Source organism: Battus philenor, unplaced genomic scaffold (assembly GCF_028537555.1).
Source record: "Battus philenor isolate CCGP_79_NKW_IND1 unplaced genomic scaffold, ilBatPhil1.0.hap1 SCAF_11, whole genome shotgun sequence".
Lineage (NCBI taxonomy): Eukaryota > Metazoa > Arthropoda > Insecta > Lepidoptera > Papilionidae > Battus > Battus philenor.
The window spans coordinates 14,030,364-14,049,340 of record NW_027181673.1 but is presented as its reverse complement, the minus strand read 5'-3'; the positions used below and the strand labels follow the sequence as shown (position 1 = coordinate 14,049,340).

General features: G+C 33.8%; 1 protein-coding gene across 1 annotated transcript in view; it reads right to left on the bottom strand.

The window, feature by feature from the left end:
• Positions 1 to 18,977, bottom strand: part of slpr (slipper) — a 94,840-nt gene that overhangs the window by 10,705 nt on the left and 65,158 nt on the right. Inside the window, exons 2-6 of the mRNA XM_068772495.1 lie at positions 10,950 to 11,089; positions 5,809 to 6,001; positions 3,474 to 3,649; positions 1,282 to 1,471; positions 417 to 587 (exon numbers count right to left, since the gene is read on the bottom strand). Of these exons, the coding sequence (XP_068628596.1) occupies positions 417 to 587; positions 1,282 to 1,471; positions 3,474 to 3,649; positions 5,809 to 6,001; positions 10,950 to 11,089 (870 nt within the window). The remainder of the gene's footprint in view (positions 1 to 416; positions 588 to 1,281; positions 1,472 to 3,473; positions 3,650 to 5,808; positions 6,002 to 10,949; positions 11,090 to 18,977) is intronic.

Here is an 18,977-nt window from a genome sequence, read left to right as displayed (position 1 = left end):
TTTTTGATTATTCGGAATAAAAATACTGTAAACTGTTTGACTAGAATGTGTTGCCGAGACATCTTATGGATTCAAAACGTGGTCATCTACGATGGAGTTTATAAGGCTCAAAGTCAATTAGAAAACAATGTTATTATACTCGGAACTTCATTGTGAGATAGAAAAAAAATGAAAAGATTTGCAGAAGAACCAAGGACACCGATGTAGCTCAAAAATTTGACTGTCTATAGTGGCAGTGAGCGGAGCGCATCGTGAAACAGACACAGTCCGTTATCAAGTGGCGACCACGAGCCTTCCACCAGGTTCACTGGCAGCAGTCATCGTGGCCATCTTTGGGGGAAGCCTATACCTTGCAGTGGGCATGTACCCCTGAGTTTGACCACTGAGGTCATGATTATGATGATAGATGTACTGACGAGCGATGGCGCGCATGATGGCGGGCGAGCCGGGCGGCGTGTCCTTGGCGACGGCCACCAGCTGCTTCACGCTGGACTCGTCCTCTGACGGCCGCACGGTCAGCGTGTGCCGGAAGTCTAATGGTGACGAGATCGTGTCCTTTTTCAGCAGCTTTATTTTGCTGAATTTGCCTGAAATTTACACACAAATACAATTTTAGTTGGAATAATAATTTATGTAGTAATTTAATACATATAAAAATAATATAAATTCATTAACAAATACTAACAGAATGATTTCAGGTTTAGGGTGGTGAACAATGACTATTCCTAAACAAACTGTGGTATATATAAGGACAATATACAACCAAGTGTTCTATATTTAGATAAAAAAATCTATTTCCATTGTTCACGCCATAAATCGAAGACGGCTCCACCGATTTCAAAAGCGCAATTTATTTACAAAGCCTTATTATTACTAAAATTTCTCACACTGTTATAGGATTTATAACAAATTTTTGTGTTCTCTTTCTCAACTATTTCCGAAAATTATTACAAGATAATTTTGAAGACATTACGTGTGAGTGTGGAGGTTTACAGGTACAATATTCCAGGCTTATACCCATCTGTATTTCTAGCGCTGAGTAGATAGATACATACTTAAATAATATATTAACAATAATTTATACTCACATTTTCTGAAATGGTATTTGAAAATATGGACTAAAAAGACTATTATTACATGGGGATGTATTATAATACAAAGTTGACCAAATCCTATTGGACGTCTTACGACAGAAATTATGTTTGGAATTGGACAGGCTTATATCTTCAGACTTCTGGGAAAGAATATTGTAAGTGTGAGTAGAATATAGAAGATTGTCACCCTTGCGCTTGTTGGGCTGCGGCGGCTGCGTGTGGGACATGTTGCTGGCGAAGATTAGTATATGCAGCTCGCGCTCTGCCAGGTCCTTCTCGCGCATCTGCAGCTCGCGCTCCTTCTGCGCCAGGTTCTGCTCCACCAGCCGCTGCTGCAGCTGCGCGCGCGACAATTCCTCCTCTCGGCACCGAAGCTCCTGTTACACAATCCCACATTAATACAAAACATTCTCTGTGACAAACTGAATACTCCTATAAATAACTTTGACTCTTTTTTACCATTGACAGTTTAACCAGAATAGAGATGGTAGAACGCTGAAGGCGCAAGAAAATAAAGACTATAGAGTTGGCTGGGAGATGATAATATATCCATATAGCCTCGGCCTTGCACCTTCATATTTCTACCCGTTTCAGTCTCGTCAGAATTCCTTGAACGGTGTCAAAGTAATCATGAGAGGACTGCCAAAACTACTTTTCGCGTTAAAAGTCCAAAAGTTTCTACAGCAACAGTGTCATATCACTACACACTAAATGGCAAAAGTTAAAAAGTCATCAAACAAAATGACACCAACATACTTTACTTAAATAAAAAAAAAAATATGTCTCGAATTTTCTTGTAAAAAGCGAAAGAGCTTTCCCCCCTACGTATTAATCGATTAAATACTTGTCTAAATAACTTTCTTTCTTTTGTGCCATTGACAGCTTCACCGGATTTGAGTGAGCAGGGTTTTAAGCCCGAGACATCTATATGGGAACTAAGGAACCTCGTAGGTGGACGCCCTGTGGTGTGACTGGGCACAATAGGGAGAAGATCACAGCTTGAGTTGTCACTCTAGTTGTAAATGCTCAAGATGACTAAACCTTAGCTCGGTCCAGTACATCTTATAATCGTAAAACAACTGCAGATCAGGCTGTTACATCTTGTTAACGAGGTAGCTATAGCTTTTAAAGACCTTAACTTATGTTTCTCTACAATAACAAGGTCCAACAGTTCTTATTGGAACCTCAACTTGAGATGTTGGGTAAACTCTTTCATAGTATTCGAAATTAATTTACAATAAACTTTCAAATAATGAACAAACATGGTCTACTATATTATGGAAACAGATTCAATAAATAAATAATGACATAGACTACAGCGATACCAAAACCGCAGTACCGCCCTTTAGAAAAGCGCGGCGAGGTGGTCGAAGAAGAGTATGAGCGCCGCAGCGAACGTTGACGGCGGACTAACGGAACAGAGCGGTCGATACTCCCCTCGTCTCACCGAGTACATACCATACTTAAGGCGTGGTACAGCGGTTTCGTTTGCACTTCAATAATAATTACGTAAATAATTTAGTGATTCTTGTAAATACATTGAGCTAGTAGACATTGCAAACACAATTTTATTTCTATTAATAAATTCTAAATTGAGTAATTATATTTAACAAGCTAAAATAAATATTTCTCAATTACATTTCGTCTAAATATTTACAGTATAGTATTTAATTAAACAGATGTGGGAACACTAGATGTGTCACTACCAAATGTAATTGAGTTTAATAGAAAGCAATATAAAAGAAAACTAATTGAAACATATTACAACTAAAATATTATACACAATTATTGTATGACCCCACTAACCTCTTCGATAGTTTTGCATTCCTAAGTGCAAGCGTTGCATATGAAAAAGCATTAAAAGTTAGTTCAGATGTAACAAATTTGGTTGTTCTGGCAATGATTTCCACTAGCATTTATTAGTTCACAGTTATTTGAATAAATATGTGCAATAGAGAGTGTCATGTTACATATGTCAATGAATATTTTTGTCATAAATTCTTAACATAGTGTTTTGTACAATGACATTGTGAAGATTTTTTAAACCTTTTATTATTTCGTGATAGGTGTTCTGTTCTTTAGGTTTTTTTACATCATAAGCAAAATTAAGACTTGTTTTAATTCTGGACTTGGCTTTTATTAAATAAATTAATTCGCACCACATTTACTGAGTGTACATATTTTAGATTTGTTAAACACTATTTTTTATGACTAAGCACACACACACTCAAATTTCAATGAGCAATAAACTTTTAAACACACACACACTCAAATCTACAGGAAACTGAACTAAATTTGGAAATTGAAATCTATAAACATTAATGAAAAATGTGACTTTACTATTGTATGTTTTATAAAGAAAGCAGACAGGTTATATACCTTTTCTTTTCTTCTAAGATCCCTTAAGACCTCCTCGATTTCCAGTCTCCATCCATCTTGCATGGTGTGGAAGGACTCATGTGGTGCTCTTGTGAACTCTGACTGCTGAATGTGCTCCAACTGCTCCAGGATCTCGGGGAACAGCGGCCTCTCTCTTGGGTTAGAGTGCCAGCATGCTGGAAAGCATAATTGAATTTGTATGTACTTCACATTGACATTTACAAGTATAATAATTTTATGTAGGTCTAGCGAAATGTTTTGGAATTGCCCATAAAGTAAAACATGCTAAAGATACTCTCAACACAATGAATAAAATATATAAAGACAATTTATTGACTAAATTAGAAACATTATAATTATTGACATTTTAACCATAAAGTATCCTTTGATGCACATAAGCATACTCCATTGATTTTGAATAGGGTAAATGGGAAGCGCTCTGCAGCCAGCGCTTTTGGACAACCATAACAAGGTCCTCTGTCTTAATTTCTGATGGACCTCCTATGTTGCGCTTGCCAACTCGTAGTCTCTACTCCAGCTGCCATTTAATCTACACGTTATCTTAATTGTCCACTATCTATTCAAGTTGCCAATCAGCTTAGTTAAATTGTTTACTTTCATTTATCTACCTCCTCATTTCTGATTCTATTTCATAAAGAAATATTATAGTCCTCTTCATGTCTCCTTCCACTATGAGCTTACCACTGATGAAAGAGCGAGACAACTGGTACTAACATAATTAACTCAGTCCTGTCTTCTCTCATTGTTCCATTTTTATATATATAAGTAACTCAATCTAGTCTTAATATTTCACTCAACATAAAATAAATCTAATGCCTCTTAGCAAATTATTCAGAGTATATTATGCATAAAATTATATGGTAGATATATATGTAGATAGACAATGAAGCTTATAAGAAATAAAGCCGTTGTGAATATAATATATTTAAAGGTCATATAAAACAGATGTCAGTAAAAATGATTGATGGAAGCTTTTTTGGCAGTTCATTAGTGTTTTTCTAGATGCTTCCCTGCATTAATTAAGGACAGAGGTAGTTTTCGAAACCATAGATAATCAATAGTCCAGAAATAAATTATAGACTACTATGAAATTATGAATGATGTGAATGTTTTTTTTTTAATACTTTTGAGGTCATTTAATATCATTTAATATAGGATTCAACTAATTTTCAGAAGGCTTTTACAGCCAAAATAAAAAAAATTGTCAATATTTTAGTGGTAAATGTTACTGAACTATAATTCACTTTATAGAAAATATCCATTTTATTCATTTCAATGTTTATATAAGTAATTTTACATTATTTAATTATCTAAGAGTAGAGGTATCGCAGTGGTAGAAGCCTGAGACTTGCAACTGTAGATCAAGGGTTCGATTCCAGGATACTACCTTATTTAACACATTATACATTCATTATATAGGATTGCTATTGTACTAAAAAGGAATGTTGGTGATATCATGGATTCGACAACAAATTTTCAGGTGTTTTTTTTAACGTGCAACCTCTTTTATCTTGGAATTTAAATTTTTTTTTATAATGTACTCGGTTAATTAATGTTATGTCACTTCTAAAAGAACACATAACTCATATTGTAATATAAACTTATGTCTTTCTAGTGAATCTGTATAAATAAACAAAACTATTGTTTTTTTTGTTGTCCAGGTTAGAGTACAAGTTCCAGAGATTGTTCAGCTTTGCAATGAACAAGTTAGCTCAAGTTAAAGTTTTAGGGAGAGTCGTCTGAGTTATTAAAACAATCTTCAATATGATGTATTATAAAACTATTGTAGTGTTTAAAAATGGTTATTAAAGTAAACATAGGCCACTCCCAGAGATTTTCTAAAGACCGGTTGGAGTCAACCTTTACAAGATCTTATGAGCTGACACTGCGCTTGCAGATCCGTGATCTTCCCTCTAATACCTTAATCCTTTCCACTCCCAGGCTGTTATGTAGCATCGATAAATTTTTAATGAATTATAGTATCTTGCGTTTCTAGAATATGTTTCATTCATTCGTGATTCAAACATTTTAGTAACAAAAATCTTTTCTGTTTTAAAATTTTCCGCAAAAAGAAGTATTACACCATGTCGAATATCACTCGACTGTGGAACTTGTGGAACAAAATCAGTGTCGAGTGTCACTCGACATTGGAGTGGAAAGGGTTAAGACCCATCTGTAAATGAAATACCTAGGTCTTAATAATGAACGTCGATTCTAGAAGACATTTACAAGTAATTCCTACGAGTAAATAGGCACATTGTGGCGATCTCTGAGGGAGGCATATGCCTTGCAGTGGGTGATGAAAGACACGCACCTTCCATGAGCACCCTCCATGGCTCGGGGCACGTGCTGGGTATGGGCAGCGTGAGCTTGTTGACCGCGACTCCGTAGGCGACCGCCAGCGCGTCGATGCCCTTATACGGCGTCTCCCCTGTGAGAAGCTCCCACAGCAGCACGCCGTACGACCACACGTCCGATGCGTGCGAGAATGTCGAGTTTTTTATCACCTGGAAGTAAAGTTTATATTTTCTTTACTCACTTTTCGTTATTCCTGCCATAATTTGAAAATATTTAACCCTTCTTTGCATGATTTTTACTATTTTTTTTTAAATTAATCAGGGTGATGTAATTAATGCTCTAGGTTAAAGGAAAAATATTTAAAAAAATCCTAGTGTAAATAAAAATATGTATTATGTTAAAAACAATATGATGGAAATTTCCATCATCATGCAAAGAAGCATACAATATAATTTAAAAATGTTCAACCTTGTTGATAGGATAATTAGAAGTTAACAATACTTGTATTTTTATTTTATTTTATTACCATGTACTTTTAATGAAATAATAAAATGTATATTTAACTTACCTATACTAAGACTATGCCTAATCTAATTGCAAAATAAAACCATATTCGAGAGTTCGCTAATAAAATGCGACATTACTGGGTTAATTAAACAAATCCAATTCCGTTTAATTACCAGCTAAATACACATTTTGATATTTCATTTAGATCTGTCAGAGAACAAGGTATATATTTATTATCTTCGATCTCGCATAGCTCGGCGTACAGTGGCGTGCATAAACGTCGCGGTATCGAACGACCTTTCATCGTTTGCGTGGTGTATTTAATTAAATCTACAGGGTGATCATGGTCTCCCCTACATTGGAACTGCAGGAATTTGACATTGCTAGGACGTTTAAAAAACAAGACCACTTAAAAGATATAAAAAGAGTTATGTTTAGTTTAAATTAAGATTTATGCTACGCAATTTATTCATTAAAATTTAATCATCTATTGAACAGATTAAAAAAGAACTTGGTTAACACAATATCACTAACACAAGTATTCATATAATTTATTATGTATTAACAAAAAAAAGAAGAGAAATATATATTGTGATTGTAACAAAGGCGATGAAAAATTACACGGTTATTGGTTATAGGTGTAAAAGTTTTAAAAGGGTGGATGTGTCAGCAAAATGCTACAGTGTTTTTACTATATATATATATATATATATATATATATACATACTATATACTATAATATACACGGTGATATATCTATTTATATCACCGTGTATATTATTATGAAACTCTATTGAAATGCAACAGACAAATAACTTTTCACAGTACAAAGTTTGCAGGGACAGATAATGAACAAAAATAATTTTGATACGTAACAATCCGAACTTTTAAACCTTTGTTATTTACTATTTTCGACACCATTAATTTTTGGATAGATACCATATAGTAATTGACGGTAAATAAGCTGTACATTCACCCTTTGATGCTTTTATACACATAACCAATCACCCTGTACGTAGAGTGCGAATATAGTAAAAACCTGCTTACTGTGCGCTCCAACTTACGCCGGCAACCGTGGGAAACCGATAGAAACGAATCTAATACAAGTTTGATTAATTGGATTATAAACTTGTTCGCACAGTGCCGCAGAGTTGTCGTCGCGTTTATTATTGGAGATTAGGCACGGCCGTGTTTAATCTATTTTTTTACTTCGACATAATATCATCGTTTATATAACTTACAAAATATAAAATAATCACATAAAACAGTCTTATCCACAGGGGGCAATTCGAAAATGGTCTCGACACGTGTTCAACTCTATCGCTTTAATATAAAAAATATATACCCGGCGATAAATATTGAACATCGACCTACACTACCTATGTGACATTTTGTCAGTCGTATTTCGTGCGACAGAGATAACGCTCTACTAAGACGAAATTAGCCGACTGTCTCTTTTCAAAGATCGATGTGCAATATTTATTGCCGGGTACTGTATGTTACATAGGGAGGGCGTAAGAATTTTAAAAAGGTTAAGATGAAGCATGACAGTTAAAAGGTGTAAAAATACTGGCCTAGTGTAAGAAAAGGACCAATATTTAGCCACCTCCGCACATGCAGTGGTAGTCATGCAATAAAATGCACCGCCCGCCAGCCCGCTGATAAATGCGTATGCGGCAAACAATGCGAATCACAACCGCCACCGCCAAATCACTCAACACATGTTTTACCCCTCCACGGGGCATGTTCAGGAGATATGTCACACCGATTAGTGCTAAACCCAGAGTGGCCTGACTACCACTGCATGTGCGGAGTAGCTAAATATTGGTCCTTTTCTTACTTAGGATGGACTTCCGCGAGGTAACGCCTGATTCCATTAAATACTGGCCTAGTGTGTGTTTTAAACTCAAAAGTCGAAAACAAATCTGGGCTAATTTAAATTGTATTTTTATTAATATACGAAAAAGATTCCGATTGAATTGTATACCGCATTGAATTTCTATTTTTCTATATAATCTTATATTAGGGGTACCGGAAAGTAATGTCGTTTCTGTCGACATATTTTATAGAAAAACCGATTGACTTTTACTGCTCCGGCATTGATTTGTATACTAGATGACAAAAGGTTGTTGATAACGAAGGTGAATATATTGTTGATTACAAATAAAAACTTGTTGAAAATGTAGTTATGTTAATTTAACTTAAGAAAGCGACATTACTTTGCGGTTTTACCAATATATAGTTCAGCAATGGACAGCTGGTACTACATATTATTGGTTTACGTTAGTGTTTTTTTTATGACCCCCGCTATTGGGGGCCTCTCGTACCCCTATTTGTGGTGGGATGGGGACTTTATTAGCATTTAATTTTTTTACATTATCTTTTATTTTCTCTCTTTTTTCATTCTTCACATTCTCTTTCGGTCCGTTTTCTATCTTTCATGCTACATTTCTACTTTCTTAACCTTTTGCTCTGTTCGTCTATCATTCTTCCCTTTTTCTTTTTACATTTTTCGATTTGTATTTTTATTTTACATTGTTACTTATTCTATAATTATTTTCTATCACAGTTTTGTTTCTGATTACATTTTTAATCTATTTATCTTTCATACTCTGTTTGCTTTATTTCTTTCTATCGCCCTTTTGGCGATCTCTTTACAAAGGGATATGAATGCCTGTTTGTCATCTCCGCCTATCAGGGAGGGTATTGTCTTCTCCCTGATTTCAATACGTTAGTGTTTGTAAGATAACGTTGCTTTACATTAAAACTATCTATAAATAAAGTGGACATTCTAAAATACTCTGTGATCAAAAAGTAAGATGAAAATTGTCATTTAAAACTCCCGGCCATTAGGAGGACAAGTAATTTTTTTTCCTATGTTGGTAGAACTGACTATAATATTTAAGCCCAATCCATAATAAATAATATTTTGTGTCTCAAACAAGTGCACGTCAAGTCTCGATTGGTCGATGTCATACTGCATTGGTTCTTCGCGACTTTTTTTACCAAAAACTACAAATATCGTTCCACAACCACCGTATTCGTCTTGTTTGGCTCCGTGCGACATCTGGCTATTAGTAAACTCTAAAGGCCAATTCGGGGACACTGTTTTGACACGATTGATGGTATACAGGAAAAGATTATTTCAAAGTGTTTTATAACTGGAAAATGCGTTGGCAAAAGTGCGTTTTATCGAACGGGGACTATTTCCAACTGGATGAATTTGATTTGGAAAAATTAATAAAGATATTACATTTTGCAAACAAATTCACGCCATTTTTGATCACACTATTTATTATATTTAACATATATTTTTTTCTATAGCACTGATAGTCCGCTATTAAGTATTTTGGTGTAACACATTATTCGTTGAAGACGCATTAATAAAGTCAAAACAAATATCCTTGAGAAGTAATCGGCGAACGGTCTCTTTCGCAAAAGATAATCAATGATCGACGACCCGAGCTTACTTTGTTCCGTTTTAAAGAACAACTGTATTAGCTTAATTATAAATACTTTACTAGTCACCTTGAAATGCGGAGAATGTCGACCGTTGTTCGATAAATTTTATATCATAAACTGTATAAAACATATTCCTATAGACATATGTACATAACATGATAAAGAAATCTAAAGTAGAATTATAGACAGACTTGAGATTCATCAACGTCATACGTATATCGATAAATTTTCATGTAGACCAGAGTTCCCCAAACTTTTTTGTGTCGTAGATCCCTTGCCATGTTTTTCCGTGTCGGGTAGACCCCCTACTTACCTGATATTGATTTCCTGTAAATTTCTAACTGTAGTGAAGTTTAGTGTTAAAAACTTAAAGTAAAAACACATTTTAATTTATACGTTTATTAATTGAATTTAAATTAAAACTACTCAAAATACTACTTCTAGGTACTTTTATAAATAACGTAAATGTTTTGATATTATAAGATAGTATGATGTAAGTAAATAGGTACTGTCAGTGTATATGTTGAGATCCACTATCCTGGAGCCCATTTTCATTTCATGGACCCCCAAATTTTATTTCGCTGACGTAGACCCCTTGCAGGTTGTCATAGACCCCTAGGGGTCGATATAGACCACTTTGAGAATCACTGATGTAGACAATGAGGGTTATACGCGTCATTTTATAATAACATCTGTTTTTGATCTTAGATCGTTGTCTTCTATGTTATATATAACTCGAGAAAAAAGTCCACAGAGCAATTTGATTGAAATGATTCTAGCCGAGTTTTTTCAGCCGAAAGATACACCTTTTAGTGCTCATCAAAATGTTATAGCGGTAAATGTCTTACATGAAATAATTCTGGTATACAGCGTGATTGGTTATACGTGTAAAATCATATAAGTACCTATTTCCAATAATCTGTATTTGTAATTATTTTTTTTATCGTAATGCAACAGGCCAATAAATTCTGGCGGTACAATGTCTATAGGGACAGATAGCAATCATTATATTATTTTAATATATAGTAATTGTAATATGTCTGCCATTGTAATATTATTTATTATTTTTGAAACTATTGAATTTTTGATAAGGCATGTTAATTGGCTGAAAATGTATACATAAATCCCTATAAAGCCTTGCAAGGTTCATCGGCATGTTTTTATTTCACATTAGGGGCATATATTTACCTCGGGTGGCATCCAGGCGTAGGTCCCCGCTGCCGACATCCTCGTGGTCTTGTAGACCTCGCGCGCGAGCCCAAAGTCCGTGATCTTCAAGGTTTTGTCCTCCAGCGTGTCATCAGGTAATATCGCCTCGCTCAGCAACACTGGAACCATATATTTAATATTAACATTACTTCATCTTTCTCCGCTTAGCTGTTCTACGACTTATTCGTGTCTTTGAGGAGGACTTTCATCTTCTACCATCTACCCAGATAAGTAAAACATAACGAGTTAAAATAACAGTATATATATATATATATATATATATATATATATGTATATATAAAAGGAAATATTTTTTTTTAAATTGAATCGACAACATGATACGACATGTAAACTCAGAAGTAAGCAAGTTAAACACAAGGTACAAAGTTGATATATAGTGAATAGAAATCAAAGAGGACACTGAGTCTATATACCAGCGGGAATTAAATTAAAAAAATATATGAACACTGAAATCTACAATGTGTGGCTTGCACTGACGCGCCTTATAAAAATGCACATGGAGGCTTCGATCTAGAAGGGAAATCCTTTTCGAATCGAAACGAGTAGAATTATATTACTTAATTATTTACATTTTTATGTGTATGCGTCTAAGTATATATTATATATGTATATATATAATACACCAACTGATATACAAACATATGTTATATATATGAGACGTTACACACTTATGACAATTCTTCCGCCAACAAGACTCGAACCTTTTTAAACATGCACCGGTTTGCTGACTCTCTAATTCCGAGGAAGATTATTGCAAAGCAAAACATTTTTGACAAGAAAAGAAGAATGAAAGAAGTTACATTTGTGCGAAAGACAATTTAATAAAAGAAGTGATTTTTACTATCTATCCATTTTGAGTTTGAGAAGATGCATCATTACTTTTACATATAGAAATAGATGAACAAATAATACGAATGGAACGGACGATAGACCGTATACAGTGCAGCAAGTTCGATAATTAATAAGCCTTCGGATGTAGGCTGGGTCGTTACGTCAATCATAAAAAAGTGGCATTGGCACACGAAAGTACGCGTGGGCGGGCACGTGGGCGGGCGCGGCGTGTGACCCGGCGAGGGTGTCGGCCGAGGACGTTGGCTATACTTAATTACAGTAATGTATGTGCCATTCAAGTTTACAATTATGTGAATTTAAAAGGTTTCTCAGATGATACGTTCATTAATAACCTGTGTCTTGGGTATGTATTCGGTAGATAATTGTATTTTAATGTCTACCTTTAGCTGTTACATTCATTTTATTTCAAAATTTGCCCCGTCAGACTATTTTGATCGTACCGTTAAAAGTTAACATTGTATTCTTATAAAATAAGTAAATAAGACATTCTCAATGATCTTTTTACTTAAACACTTATTACACAATGGTGAACTTAATGCTGAAGACATTTTAATTTATTAAACATTTAACGTCTTAATAATAACGAACTCTTCCTACAATAAGTTTTTTTTAAATTTACACCGCAAAATTTTAATAGTGATTATATTATCATTTTAATAATTCATGATACACAATATATTTTATTTGTGAAATATCTGAGAGCAAGGAATCAGCTTTACCTTTTAGGCTTTTATCATTATCTTTCCTCATAAAAATTACCCGTGACTTTTCTACGAAATTGTGAAAAAGAAATTAGTCGCACTGAAGGAGCGGTTCCCGAGTATTAAGTTTAGCAATACATTTGGCGTTTCGTTCTCTGTACATACGAGATGTTCACCTATATACTGACTCATCACTATATGTCTGGAACCATAATACTTCGAGACATTGAAATTTGGAAGGAATATTCCTTTCGCTGATTAGAGGTCAGCTAATTTATTTTTTAATTAAACTCCACTCTACAGGTAGTTCAGCTGGCTTTCATTGAGCTCGCGGAGGGGGGTGGGGGACAGCTATTTATTTAAATATTATTTTATTCGTTTATTTTTTAATGTTTAGACGTCATTATGTACAGTACTATTGTATGGTAATCTATATAAATTTAATTTAGATATTTCCTTGCTAAATAATGTTGTATATACGAGCTACTTATATATGAACAACTATGGAAGTCTAGTGGAAAATATCCGCCCAACCCTTTTCCGAGTATTGAAGAAAATCGATTGTTATTGAGGTCGATTCGGACATTGCGGTGGCCAACTCTAAAACTAAAACGTGATTTACGGAATAAAAACAAAGAAATTGTTATAGTTAAGGTATGAGAAGAAAGAATGGTATCGAATAAAAGGAAAAATTGATATGAAAGGGAAAGAAAGAAGAATTACATGAAAAAATGATTAAATAAAAACAATGTCCTTGTCCCACAATAGGTAGGAGAATGTGGACCTCCATAGCGAGAGCCATTAAAAAAAAAAGTGATGCACAAACGTCTAAACTTTGTAAATTCTAAATAAAGCTTTAAGTATTATGTTCATATACGTAATATTAGGTCGTATTGAATAATAAGGAACTTTAGAGTTGGTATGTGACGTTTTAGAATATACAGAAACAATATACTAAAAAATTACAAAAGATTACATGTTGCTCCAAATATTAACAGATTAATATTTGAGCAAGAATTAATTAATTTTCTTGTAGGGATCGCACATACGCTAGATCAGTGATTCCCAAAGTGGTCTATATCGACCCCTAGGGGTCTATGACAACCTGCAAGGGGTCTACGTCAGCGAAAAAAAATTTGGGGGTCCATGAAATGAAAATCCATGATATCGTGTCGACGAGATCCACTATCTCGTCGACACGATATCTACGATATCTACGATACTATCTTATTATATCAAAATATTTACATTTATAAAAGTACCTATGAAGTAAAAAAAATATTATGTATGTTTATAAAATTGTGTAAGTTGCAGGATGTTGGTATTCGCTTTGTTGTCGCAATACATTACATTATTTATAAAAGTACCTATGAAATAAAAAAAAATTGTTTATTTAATGTTACGTATATTTAACATAACAGATACAAAATTTTATTTTGAGTAGTTTTAATTTAAATTAAATTAATAATTGTATAAATTAACATGTGTTTTTACTTTAATTTTTTAACACTAAACTTCACTACAGTTAGAAATTTATAGGAAATCAATATCAGGTAAGTAGGGGGTCTACCCAACACGGAAAAACATAGCAAGGGGTCTACGACACGAAAAAGTTTGGGGACCTCTGCGCTAGATGTACTCCGCTTCAAACCTGTTCTATTGGAAATCTATGGTGGAATCCTATATCCAAGAATGACCTTCCTATGGCTAAATGATGAGATATACATCAGCGTGATCACATTGTAAGGTCAGTACATTCTTAAAACTTATTAATCGATTGTATACAAATATTTATGTCTTGTTACAAGGAATAACGAAAACTAACAAAACAGAACGAAGAGTCAAAAGTGTAGATACACAAGATTGCACGTAAATATTTTCTATCGGAGGTAAAACTAATACTAAAATCGTATTAGTGACGTCAGAGCTACTGCCTCTCTAGTAGCGATCAGAGTGCCTTCGCTTCTTTTCTATAATCTTTCCATTTTATTAGCAAAGCCTTAGAGATTTATATCCGTACGTTTAGTACTTTTTTGTGAATTGTTATTGTGATAATTTTACTTGTCACTTTACACACACTGCATTCATTTTGTGAAAATGAAATAGATTCATATAGAACAGGACGAAATTAGTGCCTTATTGGCTATAGAAAGGAGTAATTGTACTAAAATTAATTACTAATACCAGATTTACCATTAACCGCGTATTCACAATAGGAAGAAGATAAACATGAGAAGAATTCGAATTAAAGTAATATAAAAATTATTTGCTTGAAAACGTGTGTAACCGAAAATCAAAAAACCAGTGAAGAATAGAATATTCAGTCTTAAAGCCATAGGTCCTTGCGCTGAGAAAAAGCTAGTCCTTAAAAAACTAACCAGTATTTAAAAACAAAAACCTACTTATTACGCGGTCTGTACGTAAAACGAGGACGCATCAACCAACGGGTAATTCTAAAAACAGAAAAAAAGTCGGACCCGGCGCGACCTTCGAAAAGCACCGGCGCGTATTTCCCGTAACGTAACGCAAACGTGACCTGTGAACGTAAACGCAAACGGTCCGTGCGCCGGCGCAGCGTAGCTACGTAAAATCAAAACGACGACGTTTAGATGTTTTTTTGTGGTTGACGATTCTTGGAAAATAAACTGTCTTCGTTTACGACAACAATATAACGTGTTGACTATTTTACTTTGATTGAATGTTTTCTTCGCGAGGCATTTTTTACCAATCTAGTCTAGAGTGTTGATAATTATATATTATATAATACACAATTCATCTAAGTTGTGCTTTCATCGCATTTTCATAGATAACTAAAGATGTCTACCTCCTAATAATTATCGCAAAATAAATCAAAATTCATTATTTTCTTAAATCTTTATTTATTAATTAAGTGTTTTATGCATAGATATGCCATAATTTACGTCTTAAGTCACCAAAAAAAAAGATTCGTAGAACAAATTTGCTTCTTCCTTACATGGTTGCTTGAGTATACAAGTACCAATGTCATGTTGGTCTAAAGACAGTTTTTTTCTTAAGTCCAGTCTGAGCACCTTCCATTAAAAAATAAAATTTATTTATTCAACATTGGAACTTTAAACAGAAATCTTACGAATCGTCATTTTATTATTAATTTATTTTTTTATCTATTTTATTTTTTATTCTGCTCTGCTTCGCAAGGTATTATAGTTTTGGTTTAAAAACAGAAGGAAAACTCCACTCCATTTTGATATGATAGGTATCTTCCACTACAATGCAATTTACACTATAAGGGAAGGTTTCTTTTTTTTAAACGGTTTTATTTACTTCGACCCGTACGGAATTTATTTGGGTCAAAATTAAAAATTGAAATTTAAGCACCTTCCCGTTGTCAGATTGATCTGAAATTTGGTACACACATTTAATTTAGATGACAATACAATATAATAAAATCAATAACATTATAAATCTAAGATGGCCGCCGATACAAAATGGCGGATTGCATATTTTTCCTTAACCCCCTCAATATGGGTATCAAATGAAAAGGCTACACTAGTTAAACACGATGAATATGTCAAAATTTAAAATTCAAGATGGACTCCGTTCCAATATGGCGGACTAGGTACATATTTTTCCACAACCACCACAATATGGGTATCAAAAAACCGTTTAACTTAAAAGTTTTTTAAATGTATTTATTTCCTTGTAGTTTCATTTTTTTTTCACACGTTCCTCTTTCATCTCTCACAATCTTTCATTCCTTTTCATTCCATTACCATTCATATATCACTTCTTTTCCTTCATCATTTTCTCCTGGACTGTTTTTTCATTTTAATTCTTTTATGTTATTATATCACAACTTTTATTGCTTATTTCTTTATCACAGATGTAGTTAGAAGGTTCTATATATACGTATGTCTCTGAACAACATTTACAGCTCAATCTCCAACCGGGGCAGTTGCGGCGCACGGGCCGGTCCATACAGACGTCAATCACGTCAATAAGGAGACGCGCGCTTGCGACGCCCGGCCCTAATGAGTCCAGAGAACACGTTAAGCTAACTGTAGACGGAACAAATGGCGCCTCTATTATATTTATCGACGTTCGTTACAACTATTTATTTAATCTATGTAACGTACCTTCTCAACTTCATTCGATTCGTTTCGTTTTCCTTTTATAATATTTATAATTACGCGCCTCTGTGAATTTATCGACGTTCAATATAACTATTTATTCAATCTATGTAACGTACCTTCTCAACTTCATTTGATTCGTTTCGTTTTCCTTTTATAATATTTATAATTACGCGCCTCTGTGAATTTATCGACGTTCAATATAACTATTTATTCAATCTATGTAACGTACCTTCTCAACTTCATTTGATTCGTTTCGTTTTCCTTTTATAATATTTATAATTACGCGCCTCTGTGAATTTATCGACGTTCAATATAACTATTTATTCAATCTATGTAACGTACCTTCTCAACTTCATTTGATTCGTTTCGTTTTCCTTTTATAATATTTATAATTACGCGCCTCTGTGAATTTATCGACGTTCAATATAACTATTTATTTAATCTATGTAACGTACCTTCTCAACTTCATTTGATTCGTTTCGTTTTCCTTTTATAATATTTATAATTACGCGCCTCTGTGAATTTATCGACGTTCAATATAACTATTTATTCAATCTATGTAACGTACCTTCTCAACTTCATTTGATTCGTTTCGTTTTCCTTTTATAATATTTATAATTACGCGCCTCTGTGAATTTATCGACGTTCGTTACAACTATTTATTCAATCTATGAAACGTACCTTCTCAACTTCATTTGATTTGTTTCGTTTTCCTTTTATAATATTTGTCATCATTTATCGAGTTTATCTTCTTAGCAACAATAGAATATAAGCTGTCTCTATCCTTGCTCTTTCACTAGTCAGGTTGTGGCTGTGAATTCAAATCTCTTTCTTTTCATTATTTTACTAACATGTTTACAATCACCTATTAGTTTTTATATTACGATTATATTATATCCTAATGGTTGCTTCTCAGAGTATGTGAGATCACGTGAAGTAAGTTAAAAGACCGAATGAATGAGTCAAAGATGGCTGAAAGAATAAATAAATAAAAAGAAGGATGTGAAAAAAATAATAATTGTAAATTGTAAGTTCCCTGACCCTAAACGAGATAGGGGAGAACGAGAGGGGCCCAATATGAAATATCCCTGTGTAATCCATTTTAATTAATATAAACAAACTGTTTCAACAATAATGTATAAGTCATGTCGTTGTCGAGCCTTCTTTGTTAATGTCATTCTTATCGCGCGGTGCCCCTTTTAAACGTTTGTGTTGGGAAGCTACTAGCGCCATCTGTTGACGCCGGTCGAAACTATAAAGTTCCGACACAAGTATATGTGATTAAATGTCCACTGTATTTGAAAATAATAAAGTAGCTGCCGTCGACAGAGATACAAATAAATAATTTTGTAGTATTTGTCAATATCTATTCGTTTCCAACAAGGAAATCACAAGCCCCAAAGGCAATGGAAAGTAATGTTTTCTAACGCAAACTCAAGTTTTCATACAGCTCTATAAATAATGTTCGCGTGCTGTTTGTCCATAACGAACTGATTGTAGTTAAAAAGGAAATATTAGTTATTAAAGTCATGACCAAAAACGGACAGTTGTATATTAAAACGTTCGATAAGTCCGCGGCAAGCGTTCTGGCGCTCCTGTTGTTTCGTAAGTGATATTCTTGCTTATAAATTCCATTTAAATAGGAGTCTGATGTTTTTCTGTCCGTAGATTATATTGGCAAAATAATTTTACTATATATACTATAACATTCTAAGATTATTTAGTAATCCTGTTTTATATTCACAGCGTTCGCCAACACAAAATGTTATAAAGTTAATTTTAACTGTTTTGCTAAGAACCGCTTTTAAATTATCGAAACTTATTTAAAACTTTATTGTACACACTAGAATATATAGACATAATTGCATAATAGTGAAGACAACGTACAGAGGGTGGTCTTATCATACGATGCAATTTCTTCCAGACAAACATAGTATGGAAACTTTAGAAGAATATATAACGGGTAGTTAAGGTGTATATATATGTCATACATTGTCGCTTGAACGCGGGCGAAACTGTCTGTTGGTGACCGACTGGGGCATATAGAAAACCTCCATGTATCTTTAGTTGTTTTTTTATATTGATTTTGTATCGCTTGGCAGTTTTTCGATGATCGTTTTTGTTCTGTCAGTCTTAAGTATTATTTTACTTTTACCTAATTTTGAAAAAATATAATTATGCTACCACTAACAGTTTCGTTCATTTAATCCGTTTATACAGTCCACACGCTCGCCAACATCGACATTATTAATATTCTTTCGTTAATTATAATCAACATTCAATACAAAAAAAATTCCAGTAGAATCTCATATTGGGATTAC